The sequence below is a fragment of the Diuraphis noxia genome, unplaced genomic scaffold, assembly GCF_037042655.1.
Source record: "Diuraphis noxia isolate RWA-SAM2 unplaced genomic scaffold, SU_Dnox_SAM2 contig0004, whole genome shotgun sequence".
NCBI lineage: Eukaryota > Metazoa > Arthropoda > Insecta > Hemiptera > Aphididae > Diuraphis > Diuraphis noxia.
In genome coordinates this window covers 16,553,391-16,575,842 of record NW_028301714.1, presented here as the reverse complement: position 1 = coordinate 16,575,842, position 22,452 = coordinate 16,553,391, and the positions used below count along the sequence as shown (strand labels likewise).

The following is a 22,452-nucleotide window of genomic DNA, read 5'->3' as shown; positions in this document are numbered from 1 at the left end:
TATTATTATAGCAAATACCGAGTCGACCGTAAGACTACGTACCTACATAATAGCCAATAGGTATATTAGGTACAGTAATTAATAATTGTAAACTCATTAAATTGTTGTACTCATATAGCACCATTAGACACTTAATAATATACATTTTTTATTAAATATGTTTAACAATTAAAACATAATATATTCATATAATATAACAATATAATAGGTATAACACTAATTTATTCTTGTCTATAATCCGTGCTCTTTGAACACGTTGGCAGCGATCACTATCTTCTGGATCTCAGACGTGCCCTCGTAAATCTCCGTTATCCTGGCGTCACGGTAATACCTCTCGGCCGGCATGTCTGAAACGTAACCCATGCCACCCAACACCTGTATGCACTGGTGCGCGTTGAACGTAGCGGCCTCAGACGCCGCCAACTTGGCCATGGCGGCTTCCTGAAAAGTGAAAATCGCCATATATTTTTTGCTACTCTTTGTGACTGAATAGGTATTATTATAATAAAACAATAGGTACATTACTTTCGTGTGTGACGCGTTAGAGTCTTTAAGATAAGCCGCACGCCACGTCAAAAGTCTAGCGCTTTCCACCCTCAACGCCATATCTGCGATTTTGTTCTGATGAAAAATATATAACATGCATAAACGTAGACATGCGTAGTTTACCGTCTTTCCGCGTCATCTTGACCACAGAGGACATAAAGTCGTGTGCATTATCCACCTAAAAACGCTGTGCACATACCTGTATAGATTGCAATTTGGCGATGGGCGCTCCGAACGAGATCCTTTTAGAAGCGTAATCAACAGCTAGTTCCAACGACGCTTGGGCGATACCACAACCTTGGGCGGCGATTCCTATACGGCCCGCGTCTAAAACCCATCAAAACCATAAGAAATGATTGCATACTCATATCAGTCATATCGATAATGATAATTCCAAATAGCTATAATTATTATAGATAGGTACCACACAGCAGCATATTATTTTCAACGTTTATATTTCATACTGACCCAAGTTCTATTAGGCATTTCGATCTATTATATTATAATACTAACCTAAAGTTATCATCGCGTAATTGAAACCCTTTCCCAGGTCGCCTAAGACATTTTCTTCGGGCACGGGGCAGTCTTCGAGTACCAAATTACACGTCGACGACCCTCGTATACCCAATTTGTCTTCTTTTTTCCCCACGAATAACCCTGAAAAAATATATATAAACACATACAGATACGAGATAAATAATATAATATGAGATACTATAGTATACTATTATAATTTATTATGCATAACAGTGTCAACCAGTGGCGAAGCGTCATAGGAGACAAAGAGACAACGTCTCCCCACTTAGAAATTAGAACACGGGACAAACAAATAATTATTTTGTTTTATTTAATATTAGAAAATGTGAATTTTATTTTATATTATAAAATATATTATGTATATGTTTCAGTATTGTTAAAATCGGTTTTTCGTTGTAGTGTTGTACAGTTATGGATTTCTTAAAATAGATTAGAAGCGCGCGATACGGCCGTGCGTACGAGCTGGCGATACGGGTCATTCCAAATATGGTATTATATCTAAGAGACGTTGCGACGCAACGTCTCACAAATATGGGCACGCGGGTACAGGGGATTGTCAATCAGAGTGGGGTTTACTATGTACGCTATGAGACATGTCTCGCCGTTCGTAATTACCTCAATCCTTAATATTTATTATTTAATACGTTGCCGTTGCGATTGTCACACTCACGCCGCGCCATCGTAAACTTGTAGTGTTTTATTTTATTGTCATAATGGCTGACGATTTAATTAATGAAATTTTGAACGATGGAGTTAACAACTATTCGTACGAAAAAAAATTTGAACTAAAAAATAAAAAACCGTGTCCCTTATTGAATTTAATGACAGCTGACGGAAAAACAACTAGAAAATTTCAATTCGTGTGGTATTCAAAATATATAAATTAACGTAAATTTGTTTTTAACTAGGTATTCATATCAATGACTTAATGCGAGTTGCATATATTATGTTTATGTACAATATATTATGTTATATTAAATATTAATTAATATTATCTTTAGTATATATTTTAAGTTTTTAAATATAATTTAATTTTGTTTTTAGTTTTTGAACATTTATTTTTTACCTTATAAGTTATAGATAATGTCCATAATTGCCGGGCTCAAGCACGAAAAAAAAGGGGGGGAGTCTAGGCATATTAGTGCCATTTTTTTTCAGTGTCTCCCCGACCAAAAACCTCAAGCCTCGCTACTGGTGTCAACACATACATATTATAATATTATTGCTATTATCATTTAATTACCTGGAAAATCTTTTTTCAACAAAAAGCAACTGATACCCTTATGTTTTTTTGATTTATCGGTAGATGCGAATAGGACTAATGCTTTGGATTCAAAACCATTCGTTGTCCACGATTTCGTTCCGTTGATTATATATTTAGAACCATTTTTCGTAGCTTTTGTTGCCACGGCACTAGCGTCACTTCCCAGGCCTTTAACATTTTAATGAAATATTGTTTTGTAATGGTCTCAAAATATGATTAAAAAAAAAAAAAAATACTTCTAAAAAGTTAAATTTTCGAGAAAATAAGTGTTAATTTCAAAAAGAATCGCCCAATATTTTCGTTACTATTTATTGTATTTAATATTTTTTTTGTAGCAATAATCTGTTTTACTGTACTATATTACGTACCTGGCTCGCTCAAAGAAAATGAACCTATTTGCTTCCCATCAGTAAATGGTCGTAGGAATTCTTCTTTCTGTTTGTCGTTACCGAAATTGTTTATAGCATTGACGTAAATGTTGTGTACGGCCATAATAGTCCCAGCCGAAGCACAGCATCTGGAAATATAAATGGAAAATTTTATATTTAGACAATTTGCTGGTATGTAGTTCTTGGTTAAACGCGGGGATTTTATTATTTTTGAATTGTCATCAAAGGTTTGTTTTTACCTAGAAATTTGTTCCGCAGCAATAGCATAAGATAAATAATCAAGACCCGTCCCTCCAACATTTTCTGGAATACAAACAGCCATAAGGCCTAATTCACCCATTTCTTCAATCTATATAAAGAACGAAAACATTTCTTGTCCAATAAACCATTACAAATAAAACACTTATTTTGTTTTTACATAAAAATGATTATTTTAAAATATTAATACTATAATTATTATTAAATGCTGCTACAAGTCAAATAATTAAACAAAATTAATAAAAGAACCTAATATTTCTATGTTTTTAAAAGACAAAAATCTTATTTGGCTTATAGTTTGCTCCAATAATAATATTAAAATGTACACTTTAGTTTAAGTACCAACCTGTTTTTTAGGGAACAACTTTTCACGATCAGTTTTTGCAGCTATAGGTTTAAGTTCTCCTTCAGCAAAGTCCCTGCATGTTTTGTACAACAATTGATGTGTTTCTGAGAGAGACGCTAATGATGCTATTCCTTTTTTTTCGTGGTTTTTTGAAATCCATTTAAGTATGGCATTAGGGCACAATTTATTACTTATTCCTAAAAAAATAACTTATTAAACAGGATAAAAGAATTTAGGTAATAATGTATTCTAGTTATTATACACAATATATTGTTCAATATTATTTAAATAATAATAAATTACCATAATATATTAGTACATTACAGTAAAACTTTTCTTAACAGATAGCTGTGTAAAGAGGACACTCCTCTTAAACGGATAAAATGATAATGGCCCCACAAAAAAAAGATATTACGAGGAAGTCCTGACTTTAAAGGACACTTTTGATGGTCCTGTAACTATCTGTCCGTTATAAACTGATTTCATTACATAGCGTATATAATATACGGTATATTATATGTATAATATCAAATAATTATACAGGACAGTTAAATATAAAAATATGTATACTTATACAATTATACAAATCAATTATACTTTATTGATTGACAATTTAATACACCCTGGACCCTGGTAACTCCAATTACCAAAAATAATAAATTTTCAGAACTTTTTGACGAACAATGCTCAAATACAATATGAGACATGAGTACTATTCGGGGTTCGTAATTTGCCTTAAATATTAGTATTAATATTGAAACTAATTATTATTTTAAAATGTTTATTCAAGGTTATATAGTTAGATTAGGTTAGATAGGTATAGATACCTATATATTTAAAGATATAATTTAGTGTTTTTATGAGCACTTACATTTTAAAAATGTCATACAATTCATATAAACATATCAACAATATATTATAATACACCGAGATATGCTATAATACTTAATAGGTATGGAATATACTAACAAACCGACTGGTTAAGTTAGATTATATGGATGTAATAAATACCCTGAGATTTGAAAATTATATTATGAAACTTAATAGATACCTTATTAGCTTATTATATGTATATTATAATTTAAAAGTTTAAAACGTCGGAACTTTGAAATTAATTTGCTGATATATTATCTACTCTTTATACATTATTACATTAATATCAATAAATATTTTATTATTTTTAAAACTTAATAAGGACGTCTGGACGTTTAAAGACTTTATCTAAAATTAAAATAAAAATCTAAAATATGCAATAAATAATCAGTCAGCATTCGAAGTTCTTCAATTTCTATATAGTTAATGGTTAAATAATACCGTAGTAATTTTTTCTATGAATCATAAAAAATCATAACAACTCCATAGAGTTCGCACTTTTTAAAAAAGTTATACAAAAAAGTACGGTATAAAATAAAATAACAATGTTTAATCAGTGTGAATGCTTATAAATGTATATGTAATGAAATAAATTGATTTTATATTATAATTTGTTAACACTGCAGGTATTTATTTACAAAAATCAACTTGCAACATGCAGTGTTACGCATTTTGAAATCGATATAGAATATGAATACATATATTATAATATACACACAGAAGAAGAAAAAAAAATTTAAGTTTAAATAATAGATTTCACCGCAAACGATATGACACACATACATATTATATAAAATCCATAGATCGATAGGTACATAATATATATGTTTCAATTGATCACGTGTAACTATATCCGGGATTTTTGATTTCGTAAAGATGAAGACGCGCAGGTATTATAGATACAACCACTAAGTGGACTTTTCAATTTTTCATACACTTGTCATATGTATAAACATTGTACTCATTGCTGAGCGTGTGGTTTCGCACGTCACCTAGTTACCTTAAAATTTCGTTTTTTCGATAACACGCGATCCCGGCGAGCCGTTAGTTGTGTATGATACAGCGTTTATCGCTCAACCCATTCGATATTCTTAAATCAGTCGGTCATCGTACGTTACAAGTTGTAGCAATCGCAATGGACAACAACATAAATGGAGACGTCGAAGACAATGGAAGCGATCTTCTTGCAGATGAGTTGGCCAAACTTCAACGACAGTACATGCTCATGGAGAGCAACAAAAAAGCGTATACCGAAGAAATGGGCAGTCATTTGGCCAAACAGAAGTAAGTCTAATAAAAACGACAAATCAAAAATAGGTGTACTTTATACCTACATTATATACATTATACATATTTATTTTACTATTATAATATGTATAATTTAGAAATAATTGTATTATAATGATTATACTATAGTTCTATTATAGACTATAGTTGATGAATTTTGTGAAATATTTTAAAAATATTGAGTAGAATATTAATTACAACAATGTAGGTATAGCTTATAAGTTATAATTGCCTATAAGATATCACACAATTGTTAAAATAAATGAAATTTTTATGATTTGCTCTCATCAGTCTCATCCTTAATAAGAGTGCGCAACACCCGTATTTGTTGTCTCGCAGTCTTACATACCTACCAAATTTACGCTCAGCTAACCTAACCTATTATGATGGTACTTAATGGTAAGAACATTATCTGTGTTTTATGGAAGTATTTTTACGATAATTCAGTTTTTAAGTGAGTTATGAGCATTTTTATTTTACAATGTATACACGCATGCCGGCGTACCTCACTTAAAAACTGAATTATTGTAAAAATACTTCCAACAAAACACAGATAATGTTCTTACCACCATGTATTCCAATTTCCAACTGTGTTCAAACTATTACAACACAGGTACTAAAATAATAATATATTATATTTATAATATTATTATTTATTAATTATTATTTATTGCCTATATTCAGTAGTGGTAATAATTAAAACGACATATTATGTTATAAAAAAATAGTAAAATGTAAACTTCTAACAATTTCTTGGCCTAAAATAGTTTGTACCTTAATAGATAATAAAAATTGGGTCTACAGTCATTAGATGCAGGAAAATCAAATCAAAATTTGAAAAACCGTTCCAAAAACCAAAAATGAACATTTTTAAAAATGGTTCTTGAAACCGAAAAATTTTAAAAACCTTCTTTAAAACCGAAACAAAACCAAAAAAATTGAAAAACTAATCTTAAAATCTACATCAAAACCAAAAACTGTAGAAAACCGTTCTCAAAAACCGAATCCGGAACCGTTAAAATTTGAAACGGTTTCGATCACTGGTATAAAAATGTATAGATATTATAGACATAATTAAAAAAAAGGTCTACGAAAATATTTCGCATGCGAATCTACAATGTATTAATATTGTATATATATATATATATATACAATATATATATATGATTCAATAGTAAATTGAGTTTGAGACCGCGGCTTTACACATTGTTTGTAAAATTATGGGTGTACACTAAAAACTGTATGTAAAACGTTACAGAAAAATTATCAGCAGTTTGGAACAAGAAAAAGTAAATCTGGTAGAGTACTTGAATATGGGAAAAAACAAACGCAAGGAAACCAATGACTTGCGTTTAAAAGAATGTTTAGTCGAAAAATGGAACGAATACTTGTGCGCCAACGATGAAATGGCAGACCAAAAAAAGTGCCACGACGACATCGAAAAGGAGATATTGAAAATACAAAACGAACTCGACCTAGTATTTAGACAGAGAGAACCTTCGGCGGGAAAATCGAAAAACAAAGTCAAATGCGATCTACAAAAACACGAAGAACTACTAGAGAACAAACTGCACGTGGTAAGTCTTTCATATATTTATAGCTTATAGGTAGGTTATTCAATATAGCGTACACGAAACGCCATCGATTGTGAGACAAAACAAATTTTAGAAAACCGTCAAGTTCAATAAGGTTTTGACAGAGAATGCCCGTTTGAGAAACGAAATTGACAATTTGCTTGTGCAACGGTCGCAGTTCAACGAAGCGTACAAGGCTCTGACGGCGCGTTTGGACGACAGTAAACAGATAATGATGGACCTAATAGAACAGGCTACAACAGCGTACGAACAAAGGTGGGTAATAATAATATAATATGGGTGGGAGTAGGTCGTTCTATCAAAACTTTCTTCTGAAGTGAAGATAGTATTATTATCTTATAATATATTTACATATGATGGTTTAATAATATATCTAGTATAGGTATACTAATATTATATAATAAGTATTTGTGTGTTTTTCAGGGAAGATGCTCAAAGCCGATTGATCAATATGAGTGACGAAGATAAACAACAGATTGCTCTCCACAAAGCCGAAGTCAAAGAGTTGCAGAGGCAATACGACCGTGATCTAAAACTTCAAGATTTCTTGTCCATTAAAGGTACACTTACGCGCCTATACGTTATAATAAATAATATTAAATGCTACCTTTATATTATCAAAGATGGGTACCTAAATTAGTGAAAATAATTAACTCGAGTTAAGTTAAGTAAGAGGACACATATGATCTCTAAGTTAAAAGTCAACAATTAACAAATTATAAATTTAACTCGATAATCTAAAAGTATTAAAATGGGAAAAAATATTAACTTAACTCAGTTCTAAAAAAGTTTATCTATTTTATTTTATTTTTGGTATGTAATTCAGCAATTTCAGAATATTGCTCTTCGAAAAATTACTAATGCTCCACCCTTTGTTTCGAATTACACTATTCATAATGACCTGTCAATAAAAACTGTGACAGAAGAAGCTAAACGTTTCTACAAAATCTTTCACGCCCGGCTGCAAACACACACCGTAACCCACTCATTAAAAACCTATCCGTCCAAACATTACCTGGCAACCCCAGGCGCCGATTAAAAAGGAGATGGTGCCGTGATTTGTTAGGGAACTAATATCAATTAAAAAAAAATTATAAAAAAAAAAAAAAAAAAATCAAAAAAAAAAAATCAGTATATATAAATATAGCTAGTTTCATACAACCTCCAGTTAAGTGCCATTAGTGGGTGGCTTCTTACTCAAGTACTCATGTATTATATTTTTAACCCTTATCAAATATGCTAATTGTGCAAAATTGTACAGATTGTATATATATTGTGTAAAATAAAAAAAAAAAAAAATTTTTGGTATGTAAACAAAATAAAAAGTTTATGTGTACCTATATCTATCTAGTTTAGATATATCAACATCCAAAATTATTTTATTAAGAAAAGGAGCGGATATTTTTGTATTATTATAGTAGGTATTGGATTATTTTAATTTTAAATTAATATTTATTATTAAAGTATAAACTAAAAATTTCAAAATGTTCTTAATTTGATGGATTATTTTATGGCCGTAAAATATTTTTTGGAACTGTTATTTTAATTTACCAAATAGTTGTACCAGTTTTTATTTTTCAAGCATCTCAATTGTTATAATTAAGTCAATTAGAATAAGTATTATATTATAATTTATAGATATTCGCAAGGTTGATTGGCAAAATAATATAAGTCTTATGTCTGAATATCTGAGTATATAGGTATATATACATTATAACTTTTTTCAAAAAATCTCATTGAAGCACATACAATTGTGAGTTACTATACTTAATGTTTTTGAGGATCCTATAAAAAACATCTAACAAAATACAACCCATTATAAGCGATACAGGTGTCCCATACATGATTTCTAGGGAATCAATAATGATTAACTAGCAGCTTAAAATAACAAAACAACTTGATATATAATACACGTTTGTAATTAATATCATAAAATAGTATTATTTATTTAATATAAAATAAGTATTCCTTTCAAAATTTCAAAAATGTTAACCCTGTTTTCCTAGTCCAACCGCTCCTTTTTTTGTGGTGGCCTAGAAGATGATTACGATTTAATCGCAGAGATATGCGCCACATTATGAAGATTTTTGTAAAATAGGACAACATCGCGTGCTCATGGATTTCGAACGTAAAGAAGAAGAAAAGAAACAAAATGAATTGGGTAATCGAAAGGAACAAGCAGAGAAATGGATAGACTTGATGGGATGGCTGCAGATGTACGTAGGCGAGAGTAATATCGATAAGATTGTGGATCTGTTCGTCCGACAGGAAGAGGAGAACTTCGCGTTGTTTACGTACATCAACGAGCTAAACAGCGAGGTATTTAATATTTATATTATACATAAATTATTAATATGCTCTCTTTTGGTGTTCGGTCGTCAGTAAATTTTTGTTTATAATATCGCGTATAGCATATATTAGAAAATTATCATGCGTTATAGTCCCGGTACCAATTAGAAACTAAATACTAATGGAAAAACAAAAATAATTGATAGATGTATGTTTATCACAATAATATATTTATATATGAATAATGTGTGATGTAACTCACTGAATAAGCATCGATTTATGTACATATTTATCATGCTATAGCTGAACCTAAATTCCCAATTCACCCAAAGAAAATTTAATAATTAATATAAAATACTAAGTTATATCGGTGTATTTCGGTTTTAGCAGTGTATGAGGTACAGATATTATATAGATAGCTCTTGGTTTAAAGTAATCTCTAAACGTTTATGATATCTCTAACTCTAAGAACAATATCTGAAATTTTCGTCAAAATCTGTCGAGCATATAGTTTTTGGGCAATTGAGTCTACACTTCTACAGGCAACAAACTTAGAAGAATCATTTTATAAATAAACTCATATTTGTTTTAAAATATAATTAGTTAATTCAAGGCACGTTGAAAATAACGTTATCTATATCGTGATTCGAAATTATAAACACGATGATTTTATATTTTTACCTTTTATAGTAACTCAAAATATTCAATAGATTCAGTAACGTATTTAAAAATTTTCGCGACATCAGCAAATAATAAAATTATGTTATAATCAGCAATATAAAAACCCGTATCATTTAAAAATAAGTTAAATAAGAGTGGAGAAATGTGATCACCTATAAGGGAACTCCATAAGTGACCGCGATATAGGATATGATGTAAAGTTTTTAAGTTATATAATGAAATATTCTATAAATGGCACATGTACTGTTCGTCTCAGGTGGACGACTTGCAGAAAGAAGTTGTGGTGCTAAAGGACCGAGTGCAAGAGCAGCGGGCCATTAACGAGTCAAGAGCATCAAAACAAGAGGAAAACATGAACGGGCTAAGGACCCACTTACAGCAGCTCACCGACGACGCGGACAAAGAAGACAATCAAATAAAAACCGTACATACTGAGTTGTCCAAACTTTTGGAATCCGTCGAGAAACTTTTTCTGTCCGTCCACTGCGACCTTTCTCCAATGTACAAAATATTAGGTAAGACTCGTAAAGTCATTACTGATTAGGTTTTAGTGATGTTGGAAAAAAAATCTTATCAATTTTATAAAATTATGCATACTGTCTAATTGTGATAGTATAACAACGATTTTATTTGATATATAAACGTGTGGTTGGAGGTGGCTAAGATGGGTATAATGAAGAGATTAAAGATATGTTGAAACTACCTATACTGAACACATTCATAAATTGAAAAACAATTTTTAATTTGCTTGTTTATGGTCAGCTAACAGTACTAGAACCTATTTAGAACAGTTATAGAACATACAAAAGACAAAACTTCAACAGCGGATGAATGCTGGTAAAAATAAGGGTGGCAATGATGAATGCTGCTTAATGCGCTTATGTTATAAGAGAATTTAAATTTCCGTGGCTTAAACAGCTGTTAAATTTGACCAATCACGTATGAGTTCTAACTATAATAATTTTGATATATTTGATGGTGTGAACCATTTTTCAAACAAATATTTGAAGTTTGATGTACGTCAAATATTTGATAAATAATTTGATCGTGTGAACGGGGCTTTATACAATTATTACCAAATGGATAACGGTTTAAATTTAAAAGTATATTATTATACTAGTTGTTGGACACCTAATATATTATATACGATCAACCTTGAACTCTGAATATTTATAATTCGGTATGTATTTATTAATCGAATAAAAATACATCTGCCGTCCAATAATAAACATTAGGTATACATACACGCGACACGTCTACCAAAAGATTTAAATAGTAAGAAAAAAAATACTCACTAGTTGTAGAAAACATAACTACGTATATTTTCAGTACGGATTTTCGAGCATAAAGGAATACTAAGTTAAACGTGCACTCAAACAATCACAATTCGGTTATGATATAAACTGATACTATAACGCGTAACTTATTATTGCCGATCGGTATAATTTAATAAAGTTCTCTAGCTGTTGTGATTGGGTTAAAGACACATACAAATTTATGAAGGTCAATCTCGCTGTCAGTTATGCATATATATGTGTGTGTGTGTGTGTGTGTGTGTATATACATATTATATCTACGTGTATAATATAATATTTATAAATTGATTAAAGTAGATCCATTATTCTAATTGGCTACTGTATACGCAGGTTGCAGGTATATACCGTTCGTTCATTTCGCCGTTCACTATTACGACTGATTAATGATTGATTACCATACAGGTATGATGTATTACTATATCACGGTCAAATAAACTGGTGTAATGGAAAATATTGTTGTATTATTTTGAATAATATGATCTATTAGATAGGTACGCACGAAACACAGAGTAACATATATTTGTCCACGTTCATAGAAACCGCGTATATTCGGTTAACTCCGAAAAATATTATTTATTGTAAATAATAGGTATTCGACTACTATCTAGATAACGATTTGAACTTTGAGCCGATGAAATATATTGTCCTTCAAAAAAAAGTCTTTTACATATAATGTTATATCATAAAAGTATGATATTTATTGTGCACAAATATAATATTATTATTGTTGTTGTTGTAACTTTGTAAGAGTATCCGTAAAATTTAAATCCATAACCAAGTTCAAGTGAATCAATTATAATAACTGCGACATAAACCTGTCATATTATTATGAGAGAAAAAGCGCTCTTAAATCCCGATTATTTATAATTTTATAGTTTTGACAAATCTTCTGACACGATGCGAATAGTCTGATTTTATTTTGAGTATATTTTTAAATTACAACTCGTCCATACTGTTGTACTTATAATATAGTAGGCAACCTGCAAAGACTAATAGGTATTGAGTAATGCTTGACTATAGGTACTAATAAGTAATAACCCAAATAGTGTTTACAATACATTAAAATATGATTAAGAGAACTGAGAAAGGATATGCGTAATGAAATTTATGTTTTAATAATTAGTTATGTATGAATATAATATAGCCATATGATATGAGTATATTATATTATACTGTATATACATAGTCGTATTTTAATGACCTACTAAAACATGCACCCATTAAATTATTTTGCATACGATCATCAGTTGTTGTTTTCTACGACCGACAAATGTTGAATGTTTATTGTTTCGGTAATCAGTTTATTATTAGATAATTGTTATATTATCGCATTTTTAGATGTTTTATAATAATATGCATTAGTACCTATTGCCGAATTAGATATTACACCACAGGCTATAAGTAACGATAAAAAATTGTTTTATCTTTTAACGTCATGTAAAAGTTGACCTACAAGCTATTTTTTGTCCACAGCTATTAAATCACAATTAATTTAGAGCTGACGAAGCTGATGGCATGCATATTAATTACCTATACTTATGTATTAAAGTTCTTAAAGCCAATACGGCAAAAACATTTGTGTTAACATTTGAAAAACAAATATTCCATGAGTATTCTTTATCCTGCATAAATAGAATATTGCTTATTTACATCACTTTAATATGTGGTACCCACTACCCAGTGACGTGTAATACATGTGTGCAATGTGTGCAAATGCCACAGGCCCTCGGCTTGAGGGGGCCCATTATTGTTCAACGTTCCACAAACATTTTTTATTTGTATGACGTAATTTCATCTTATTTCTTATGTAATTGAAATTTTAATAAAAATGGAAATTACCTTGTGGATTTGCATACGATTTTAGAATTTTAGAATAAAAATTCTTACTTTAAATTTGAATTTATATATCTATACCTAATACCTATATTATTTAATAAAAAAACGAAGGGGGGCCGTTTTTAGTTTTGCACACATCAGGCCCATCTTCGGGATAAAAATTACAATATCAATAAAATTAAAACGTAAAATTGACAAAGGAAAAAATTATATGACATCATAAAAATTAATTTATAAATAACAGATTATATAGTTAGTAGTTACCTATATAAATTATTAAGTAAAATTAGAGCACTAATTTTGAAGAAATAACGAGACATACAAACAAAATTTAGTGAGGTGGAAATAATATTGGCTTGTAAAAGAGCTCTAGGGAGGAATGAATTTGTATCAATGTTTGTATTATTAATATTATAAATACATTATACCTTTCGTCCATAATCATTACTTAATTATTCATTGATATATATGATAAAAGTTATGCATAACTGAGCCCTAATTATGTTGGGGTTCGGGAATGTAGCTTCCTTCCTATGGTTTTATGTAAAATATTGTTTAAAATTAAAATGTGAAATAGATAACATTTTAAATAAAACATATTTCAATTTTTTTGCAACCAGAAATAAACCTATTAACTAGTAACTTAAATACCTTAACGTTTCCCGATAATTCTCACCGTCAAGTCATTTGAAACAGAGGTGATGCAGAGATCTCTTGAATTTATTTGTTCAATTTTCTTTTCTTCTAGTTCTATCCTCTCTCCTTTTTAATATTTTCTCCACTGTTTTTTTCTCATTCACCCTTCAGACAAATATTTACAAGAAGGCGACATCTTATTCAGGCAAACCATAGATTCTGCCTGTCTTCACATATATTTATTGTTTGTTATACTAAGCACTAAACATTAAAAATTATATATTATACTATGTCTTATAAAAATAAATAATACTAGAAACAAAAATTAAATTTAATTAGTTTTCTTAAGTACCTATATAATATAGATAGTGCATCAACGAAGTCAGTAGTTTCATCTTTATACACATGTTGAATAGAAATCTAATAGGAATTATGTGTTGAAAGGTATAAATAATAATTATATTACATTTAAATGAAAGACATTTTCAGAAATGTGAATTTGAATCTTGTCTACCTTATAAATCTGGTTAATGTTTTTAAAACAAAAATAGTATCAACCGTTTATAATTTATTAATTTACATATTATGTACTAAATATATTTCAGGAGACGACATTCGGGCGAACGTGTATAACATGACTTTTTATGTAGATTTGATTGAAACAAAGGTGTCAGATGTTGTTAAAAGCATGAACAATTTGGAGCCAATATAATGATAAGACATAAGTTATTATAACTAAATCGAATTATGACATCGGAGATAACCATTAATAAGTACTTGCAGGTATCAGGTATTCAGGTGTAATATATGTGTTCATTTTTTTAGATAAATAACAATTTAATACGATTTGTAAAAATAATATGAACATGGACAGTTAAATTTTTATTATTTTTATTGCAAATTTTTCTTTTTTTTTATTTATTAATGAACTTAATCATTGATCACTATAAGACCATTAGCATTCTATAGGACGTTACGATTGGTTGAGGTATACGTGTATGTGGAGCGAGGATTTGTCACTAAAACCCAAATAGTCATTATCTGGGGATTAGCGAGTAGCGACGCAGGCCAATGCTTAACAGGATACAGGACACGTTGTAGTGACTGACGAGTGATGCCAACCATCTATTACGAATTAATAACCTAGCTGTTTGAATTATTCTATAATTATTTTCAAATTTTCAATTATTAAAATGCATTTAAAACATTATATATAAAGTATTATTTATTTTTGCAATTATTGTGTAAAATGTATATTATCGTTCTATTTTAATATTTTAATAGTTTTATACTCAGTCTAATCTGCAATAGTAAACATATTACATATACATATATTTATAATGCAAACGATAATAAATAATAGTATAGTACTATAGTTAAAATTTAAAGTATATCTATCTATTTACTATAATACACATACATATAGTTAGAATTTTAAATTATATTTTACTTAAGTATAGCACTATGTGCCTTTTTACCTATAATATTGAATATTGTATATTGTAAATAAAAATAATTGTATTAATTGTAACAAAATATAAAAATTGAAAATGTTTTTCATATTATGTTGTATGTAAATATAATTATTCCTATTGACTATTGTTATATAACATATATATATTATATACATTTGTTGTACTGATAAAGTGATAATAAAGGTTAAAAAGTAATTATTCTCTTCCTCCTGCGTCTAATAATATGATATTATATCCAATTTTATATCAGCTTTATTGTAAATTTTTAAAATAAAGGTAATTTGTCTCGACATATTTATGTATAGACTATAGGCCTTTCTTTCATAAGAAGAGTGCAATTTCAAGTCTATTTTTTGTATAAGATTTTTCAAAAAATATCATGAAAATTGAATAATTCACGTATATGATGTATTATAAAACAACTAATTCGTATACCACTACTTGATATTTTTTATCGAGAAAAACTTATAAATCATAAATATGTTTTTGTTAATAACTAATAAGTAACTATAACAACAAAACTTTACACAAAATCGGTCAGAAACAAAAAATATAAATCCAGTATTCCAGTCCAAAAACATATCTATATCTTAAAAAAATTGTTCAAGAAATCTCTCGTTGCAGAAGGTGTGACAATCTATAAAACCTAAACTAAAATTGATAAATTGTCATCTTACTTATACTAAAATGTATATAATTACAGAATTTATTCAGTTCTATTTTCGGACAAATCATATATGTACGCCATAAGAAAAAATTACCATAGGACCAAAATGAAAAATTGTATCACTACTGGTCTAAATAATAATCAAAAAAATTTAACCACTATTCAACCATTCTGCAGTTGATTTGTAGTAATTGTCACTAAACCGATTTCATATATTGTATATATATTCACAAATCTATTGAAGCCTAATAAAATATTGGCATGTAAGATAACGTTATTTATTCAATTATTATACCTACAACGTTTTAAATGCATTTGCGCGCATATGTACATGCACTTTAAATTAAAATATTTTTTTATCCACGAGCATGAGAAACCATCAAGAATCATGTTCATACACACTATAGTATATAATATACTCGTATTATAAACTAACATTAATATATTAACATATATTATTATTAATACTTAATAATATACATGTTTTGGCTGAACAACAACTAAAAAGTGTTATATAATATTATAATAATAATACGAAAATTGTAGTGTTCCAACAACACTCTCTTGTATAGTTATAATTGATATATTATATTATATTACGATTGCGCAATTTTCTTTTTTTGACCCGACTAATTACACCACGATTGCGCAAAAGATTTGTAGGGTGGTAAACTCTCCCGATGGTAAACTCTCCCATAGTCCCGTGTTAATAATATTATGTTTACCTGAAGTAAATGTGTAAGCTCTCCCGGGTCAAAATTATGTTTACCTAAAGTAAATGTGTAAACTTTCCCTGGTTAACTTTATATTTACCTGTAGGAAGTATGTAAACTCTTCCGAGTTGTTTTAAATGTTAAAACATTTTTTTTAGAAAAAAAAAATAGATTCCCTAATTTTTTTAAAATCTGTATGTTCTTATTATCAAAAACAATGATTTTAATATTTTTACGTATATTTTGTATTTATAACTTATATATCATTATTATTATTATTATTATTATTGACTGTTTTTAAAAGAAACTTAAATGTATATTAGATTTTTGAAATTTTATTTTTTATTGTATTTTGACTATATTATAGCTCATAGCAGCTAAAGATATTAATTTATATTGTTATTATAAATGGTTGACTATTTTTAAACGCAACTTAAATGTATATTAAATTTATTTTAAGATTTTTATTAGACCTGGAAGAGTTTACATGTTTCCATCAGGTAGTACAGGAATAGACCCGGGAGAGTTTACATATTTCCGTTAGGTAGTACAGGAATAGACCCGGGAGAGTTTACACGTTTCCGTTAGGTAGTACTACTAGTATAACTGGAGTAGACCCGGGAGAGTTTACCATTGGGAGATTTTACCATCGGGAGAGTTTACAATCGCCCGATTTGTAACACGATTGCGCACCGATCCTTTTTTACCTGTTAAAATCACAACACCATTGCGCAACAAATGATATGTATATATATTAAATAATATAGTACCATATATACTATATACCATACTACCATAGTATAATATATGTTATGTATAATAATTCATGTAAAACATTATATAATCAATCAAATTAAAAATAAATAAATAATTCACAATTTTTCCTTCCCAATTATTGCAGGCTTAGGACTGTCAACAAATTATCATCGTTGGCTTGGTTAAAAATTGTTTTTCCTAAATTACATAACGTATGCTAAATGTATATACAGACATAGTCAATATTTTTTTTGTTCATATAAAAATAATCCGTTATAAATTTAATAATAAGAGTATAATAATAATAATAATAAGATTTTAAAAATGACATTTGGTGACTAGAACAAAAACGTGGTCCCATTGATTGCAAATAGTCATTCATTGATATTTTGTTATTTTTAAATTTTTCCCAAGTATCCATTATAAATTTAATATTGTTTTGTTGCTCTTTTCGTAGTTTATTATTTTCATTACGTTTAATACTATTTATTTTTAAATAGGTTTCTATTTGAATACCTTATAATATGTTTATTACTTGGAAAGTATAGATGAATGCGAGGTGTAAAACTTCGAATTATAGTGCATATGAAAAGATTCTGGACCATTAGTTGTTCTAGCTTCTTTGGATGGGTTATCTACCCATAAAGTTGGTGGAAATTGTGCATCGGTTTCTATATAGTTTTTAAGTAAATAATCGGTAAATCCAAAATTAGACATAGGAGCATTTTCAATTAAATATAAAAAAGCATTCTCTACTAAATTGGTTGGTAAAAATCCTGAAGCAAAAATTTTTTTTAGCCAAACACCCAATTCCGAAATTCATTTATATTCATTTAGATTTAGTAGATGACTATCTTTTTGAATATGTCTAAACCAAGCTTGATTTAAATGAAACCATACATGCCAGAATTCTGCAGTTCAGGAAAATTTCTTTAACAGTGTTATGTGTACTTTTTTCAAAATTGAAATGAAAAGTTGATTGAGCTAATGATAGTTAATAATATTGGGCATTGACTTTAATATAATTTATAATACATAAGGAAAATTGGAAATTAATTATTTATTTTTAATTAAATTGATTAATTATTTTATGTTCCACATAAATTATTATACATACTACATAGCATATACTATGGTACTATATTATTTAATATATACACATATCATTTGGTGCGCAATGGTGATGTGATTTTAACAGGTTAAAAAGGATCGGGGCGCAATCATATTACACATTTTTTGAGCAATCGTGGTATAATTAGTCGGGTCAAAAAAAGAAAAATTGCGCATTTGTGTTGTAACCAGCCTGCTGTTAGACCATACCAATCGTAGAGTATAAAATATTTAATAAATAATATTCATCATTTGCTGTATAACATTTACATAATACATCATTTATTAATCGCAAATATATCAGTTTCTCTGAATCTCCCTTTTGTTGGTTTTTTCTTTGATTTTCTCAGCCATGTTCAATACTTTGGTCAACTGTTGGTATTCTTCGGCAATGAATGCCAATTGAGTTTGTATGTCCGGTATTTTGTTGGGCACAGATTTTTTTACACGCCGACACATTTGCTTGTAGATATTCCACACAGATGCGGCCACCTGTAACATAACATAAACACTCAACACTCATGGCGATACCGATAAAATTCGCACCTAGCGGATATATTAGATATCATATTATTTTAAAACGATTTTAAATATTCATATTGATTACCAAATCACCCTCGATTTTCTTTTCTTTGGCCACGTTTTCAATCTTGCGATAAGCCAAGTCGGTCTTGATCATCTCGTCTTTTAGTTTTCCCAACGATTCCACGACATCAGCCATTTCGACAGACACGTGTTCAGCCTCTTCGCTTGTTTCCTGCAGTAAATTTAATAATATAATATTGTAGGAAAAAACAATATTTATGTTTATTTGTATATATAAGAATTGTATCAATGTATGCCGTTAATATGTGTTAGTATGATGTGTTGTACTTGGTAATAAATTATGCATGTATACATTATTATAAGTTTCCTTTTTTTTTTAAAAAATCAAGCACTGGTTATACCTTATACCTTTGAACGTCTAAAAATGTCCATTGTCAATCGTTTCAAATCCGCAGTCTTCTTTTCGTGTTTTTGCGCCAACTCCTTCCGTATATTGGTCAAGTTTTCATATCTCTTTATAACTTCATCTATGTTTCTAAACTCTTTCGACTCCTCCACTACTTTTTCGAGAAAATCCTAAAAAATAAAATTAAAAAAATGTAAGTATAGGTATATACCTACAGACTACAATAAAGTTGTGGCTCTACATAATATTATTAGGCTCGAGGACCAAGCGTGTTTATATACATTTGAACTCGATTTTTGTGCACCCATAAATCAACAACGAAATAGGTACTCAAAGTTATAAAGATATATGAAATTTAATTTATATTTAGTTTATTTACTTCAAATGGCTTCAACTCATCCACGCTATGTTGCATCCCTTCGGCAGCTTCTTCAAGCTTTAATATTGACTGCTGCATCGGTACGGTTTGCTGTTCATAGCGTTTTGTTTCTTCGTCGTCTTCGTTTGTCTTCCTCGTGAGTATTTCGCATTTCAATTCGTTTTCCTATGTAGGTATTAACTATTAATTACTTATAACAACGGCATACGACTTTTGAATAATCGTGAGCAAGAGTGTGGTGTGTATTTTTTTTACTTATCATTCATTAGTTATTTCACACGTGAAATATAAAATTATTCTTTGATATTAGCATATAATTTTATATTAAACACACAATTTAGTTTCATCATACCAAAGAAAACTGTTCGTGTCTTAACTCATCTTCTCGCAGTTCTTTAAGTTTCTGCTCAAGATCTTTCCACTTTTCCTCCATCTCCCTGTCAAACGCTTTTTTTTCTTTTCGCTTGATTTTCAGGCGGGTTTTTGCGGAGTCTCGCTCTCGAATAGCTATTATTAGTTCGTTGTCAAGCGTTTTCGGTAATGTATCCCACTCTGGAAATTTCCTATGATATTTCAACACACTATATTATTATACAGTAATTTTTCATTATTAATTAAATTATTATTAAACCATTTACATGATTACATCATATGCTTAAAGCTGAAAATAACTTTAAGAAGTATACTTCTCTAGTCACATATAACTATTAAATTAATTAAAAAAAATTTTAAGCTATTTAGACTTACTATATATGTTCAGTATACTTATTTCAAATTATTTTATACTCGTAATTTACACACCAATTCACGTAAAACTGCTGTTTGGCGGTTACATGTTTGATAAAAATAATCACTAGTTTGAAAAAAAATGTACAACGTCTTAAAAAATCAACACATTCAAGTTAAGGGGCTCGTAGTTGATGCGTTTTTAGTAAAATATCATATATCACAGGATAAACTCTCACGCCTCATGAAATAGGCAAAGGTTTTGATTTTTTTGTTACGAAGGAAGACTTTTTATAGGTCATATCGTACCCTGATTTTAAATATATTTTCAGTAGTTGTTGTTATAAACGTATTATAATTTATAAGTGAAAATTTTTATTGACTAACTTGATAAAATTTTTTGACTCAGCTTTAACTTGCATATAAGTGTTCACCGCTTTAATGCAGTCAGCTTCAATGTTTATCATCTTCTTTGGCTTGATTTTAGGATCTTGCATTTTAAATTATCGGTACGCCTATAATAATATTATTAACACAGTTTATAAAAACAGTTAATTTATTTTTCATTAATATTTAAATACAACTTTCGGAAGTCGATTAAAATTTGAAGTAGTTACTTTATTTTACTTCACTATCATGATTTACTTTCTGACCATTTCGTTGTATAGGCTAGTAAAAATGGTCTCCTAGCAACCATATAATATCATATAATCGATGATATAAAATAATACAATACATTTTAACTATATACATGTATTAAGTTATACTGTAATGATTATGGTTACAGATTATAAGAATATATCATTAACTTGTAAAGACAATTATGTTTTCATATTCTTACCTACAAATAATTAATAATTAATAATATTAAAAATCATTAGATACCTATGTGATGGTAGTATTGAGGCAGTTGATAAACTAAAAAATACAAGGCTCATACACAAAAAAATATACAACACAATATAATGAAACTAGCAAAAAAAGTTTGTATTAGTATTTTAGTAAATAAATAAATGAAAATATATTAGGTAATAATAAATAATAATAATAATATCTATTTAAAAATTAAAAGATATATGTTAGTAGCATTTGTAAAAGTAGTTTCTCTTATTTTCCGAATCCATGAAACAATACAATTCATTCATGATTTGAAACAAAATCTTTTTTATGTTGAAAAATTATAGATTTGCTTCGAACTGGGATTTTAAGAAGTTTTTTCGTCTGGCTTCTTACATACTTTTCCTGAATAATCTGACGTCAAAATGACTTTAATGCTCTGATTTTGGGCAGTTACAAAGTTCTTGTATTATTATAAGTTTATTTGGTTTCGTGTTAGGATCAGTAGTAGCTTTGACTGCTTTGAGCATTAAAAGTGAATACATTGTTAGTTAAAATGATTTCTTCAACTTTTTATGCATCGTGATTAGGCATGTTCTCCATTTATTACAACCGCCGGTTTGAAATAATTGACACTTATTTTCACAGTGACAATCAGGGACGAATTGGCCCACCGGGAAATTGGAAAATTCCCGGTGGGCCGCTGTTTACATTTATAATTCAATATTATTAACTATAATATTGTAATTTGTAATATAATTATATCGTCAGGAGATTCAAAAATAAAAATGAATTCTTCTTTTAGTGCAGGTTCTTTTGGTTATAACAGTAATAAATAAAAATAAGTATTAACTTATAGGACTATATATGCGTATATTATGCCACCAGTCCCTAAAATATGCAAATTTTCGTACTACACACATAGTTCCAAATCAGTCAAATCTAAATTATACATAGTACCTATCAAAATAATAATATGTATTT

General features: G+C 29.0%; 3 protein-coding genes across 6 annotated transcripts; 1 reads left to right on the top strand and 2 right to left on the bottom strand.

The window, feature by feature from the left end:
- Positions 1–131: 131 nt before the first annotated feature.
- LOC107171447 (short-chain specific acyl-CoA dehydrogenase, mitochondrial-like) lies at positions 132–11,521 on the bottom strand. Of its 3 annotated transcripts, none has more exons than XM_089226114.1 (9): positions 11,361–11,518; positions 3,341–3,537; positions 2,976–3,085; positions 2,716–2,864; positions 2,327–2,515; positions 1,060–1,203; positions 746–873; positions 526–621; positions 132–441 (listed from the first exon to the last, which is right to left on the bottom strand). In XM_089226114.1, exons 1-9 carry the CDS (start codon positions 11,374–11,376, stop codon positions 232–234), a joined length of 1,239 nt encoding a protein of 412 aa, XP_089082240.1. In that variant the 5' UTR covers positions 11,377–11,518; the 3' UTR covers positions 132–231. The 3 variants fall into 3 exon arrangements, 2 of the variants coding, with proteins under 2 accessions (XP_089082240.1, XP_089082241.1); XM_089226115.1 differs by lacking the exon at positions 11,361–11,518 and adding an exon at positions 5,214–5,351; XR_016191463.1 differs by having other exon boundaries at positions 300–441; positions 526–685; positions 11,361–11,521.
- LOC107172931 (coiled-coil domain-containing protein 63-like) lies at positions 5,268–15,505 on the top strand. The gene is made up of 7 exons (XM_015523250.2): positions 5,268–5,497; positions 6,759–7,077; positions 7,169–7,350; positions 7,519–7,655; positions 9,194–9,414; positions 10,322–10,580; positions 14,459–15,505. The coding sequence occupies exons 1-7, from the start codon at positions 5,268–5,270 to the stop codon at positions 14,563–14,565; spliced, it is 1,455 nt and encodes a 484-aa protein (XP_015378736.2). The 3' UTR covers positions 14,566–15,505.
- A 2,999-nt stretch (positions 15,506–18,504) lies between these two features.
- On the bottom strand, positions 18,505–22,258 carry LOC107172943 (uncharacterized). 2 transcript variants are annotated; one of them, XM_015523264.2, is made up of 7 exons: positions 21,249–22,258; positions 21,019–21,146; positions 20,258–20,468; positions 19,906–20,070; positions 19,529–19,696; positions 19,182–19,331; positions 18,505–19,066 (listed from the first exon to the last, which is right to left on the bottom strand). In XM_015523264.2, the coding sequence occupies exons 2-7, from the start codon at positions 21,126–21,128 to the stop codon at positions 18,875–18,877; spliced, it is 996 nt and encodes a 331-aa protein (XP_015378750.1). In that variant the 5' UTR covers positions 21,129–21,146; positions 21,249–22,258; the 3' UTR covers positions 18,505–18,874. The 2 variants fall into 2 exon arrangements, with proteins under 2 accessions (XP_015378750.1, XP_089082242.1); XM_089226116.1 differs by having other exon boundaries at positions 21,019–22,258.
- Between the last annotated feature and the right edge of the window lie 194 nt (positions 22,259–22,452).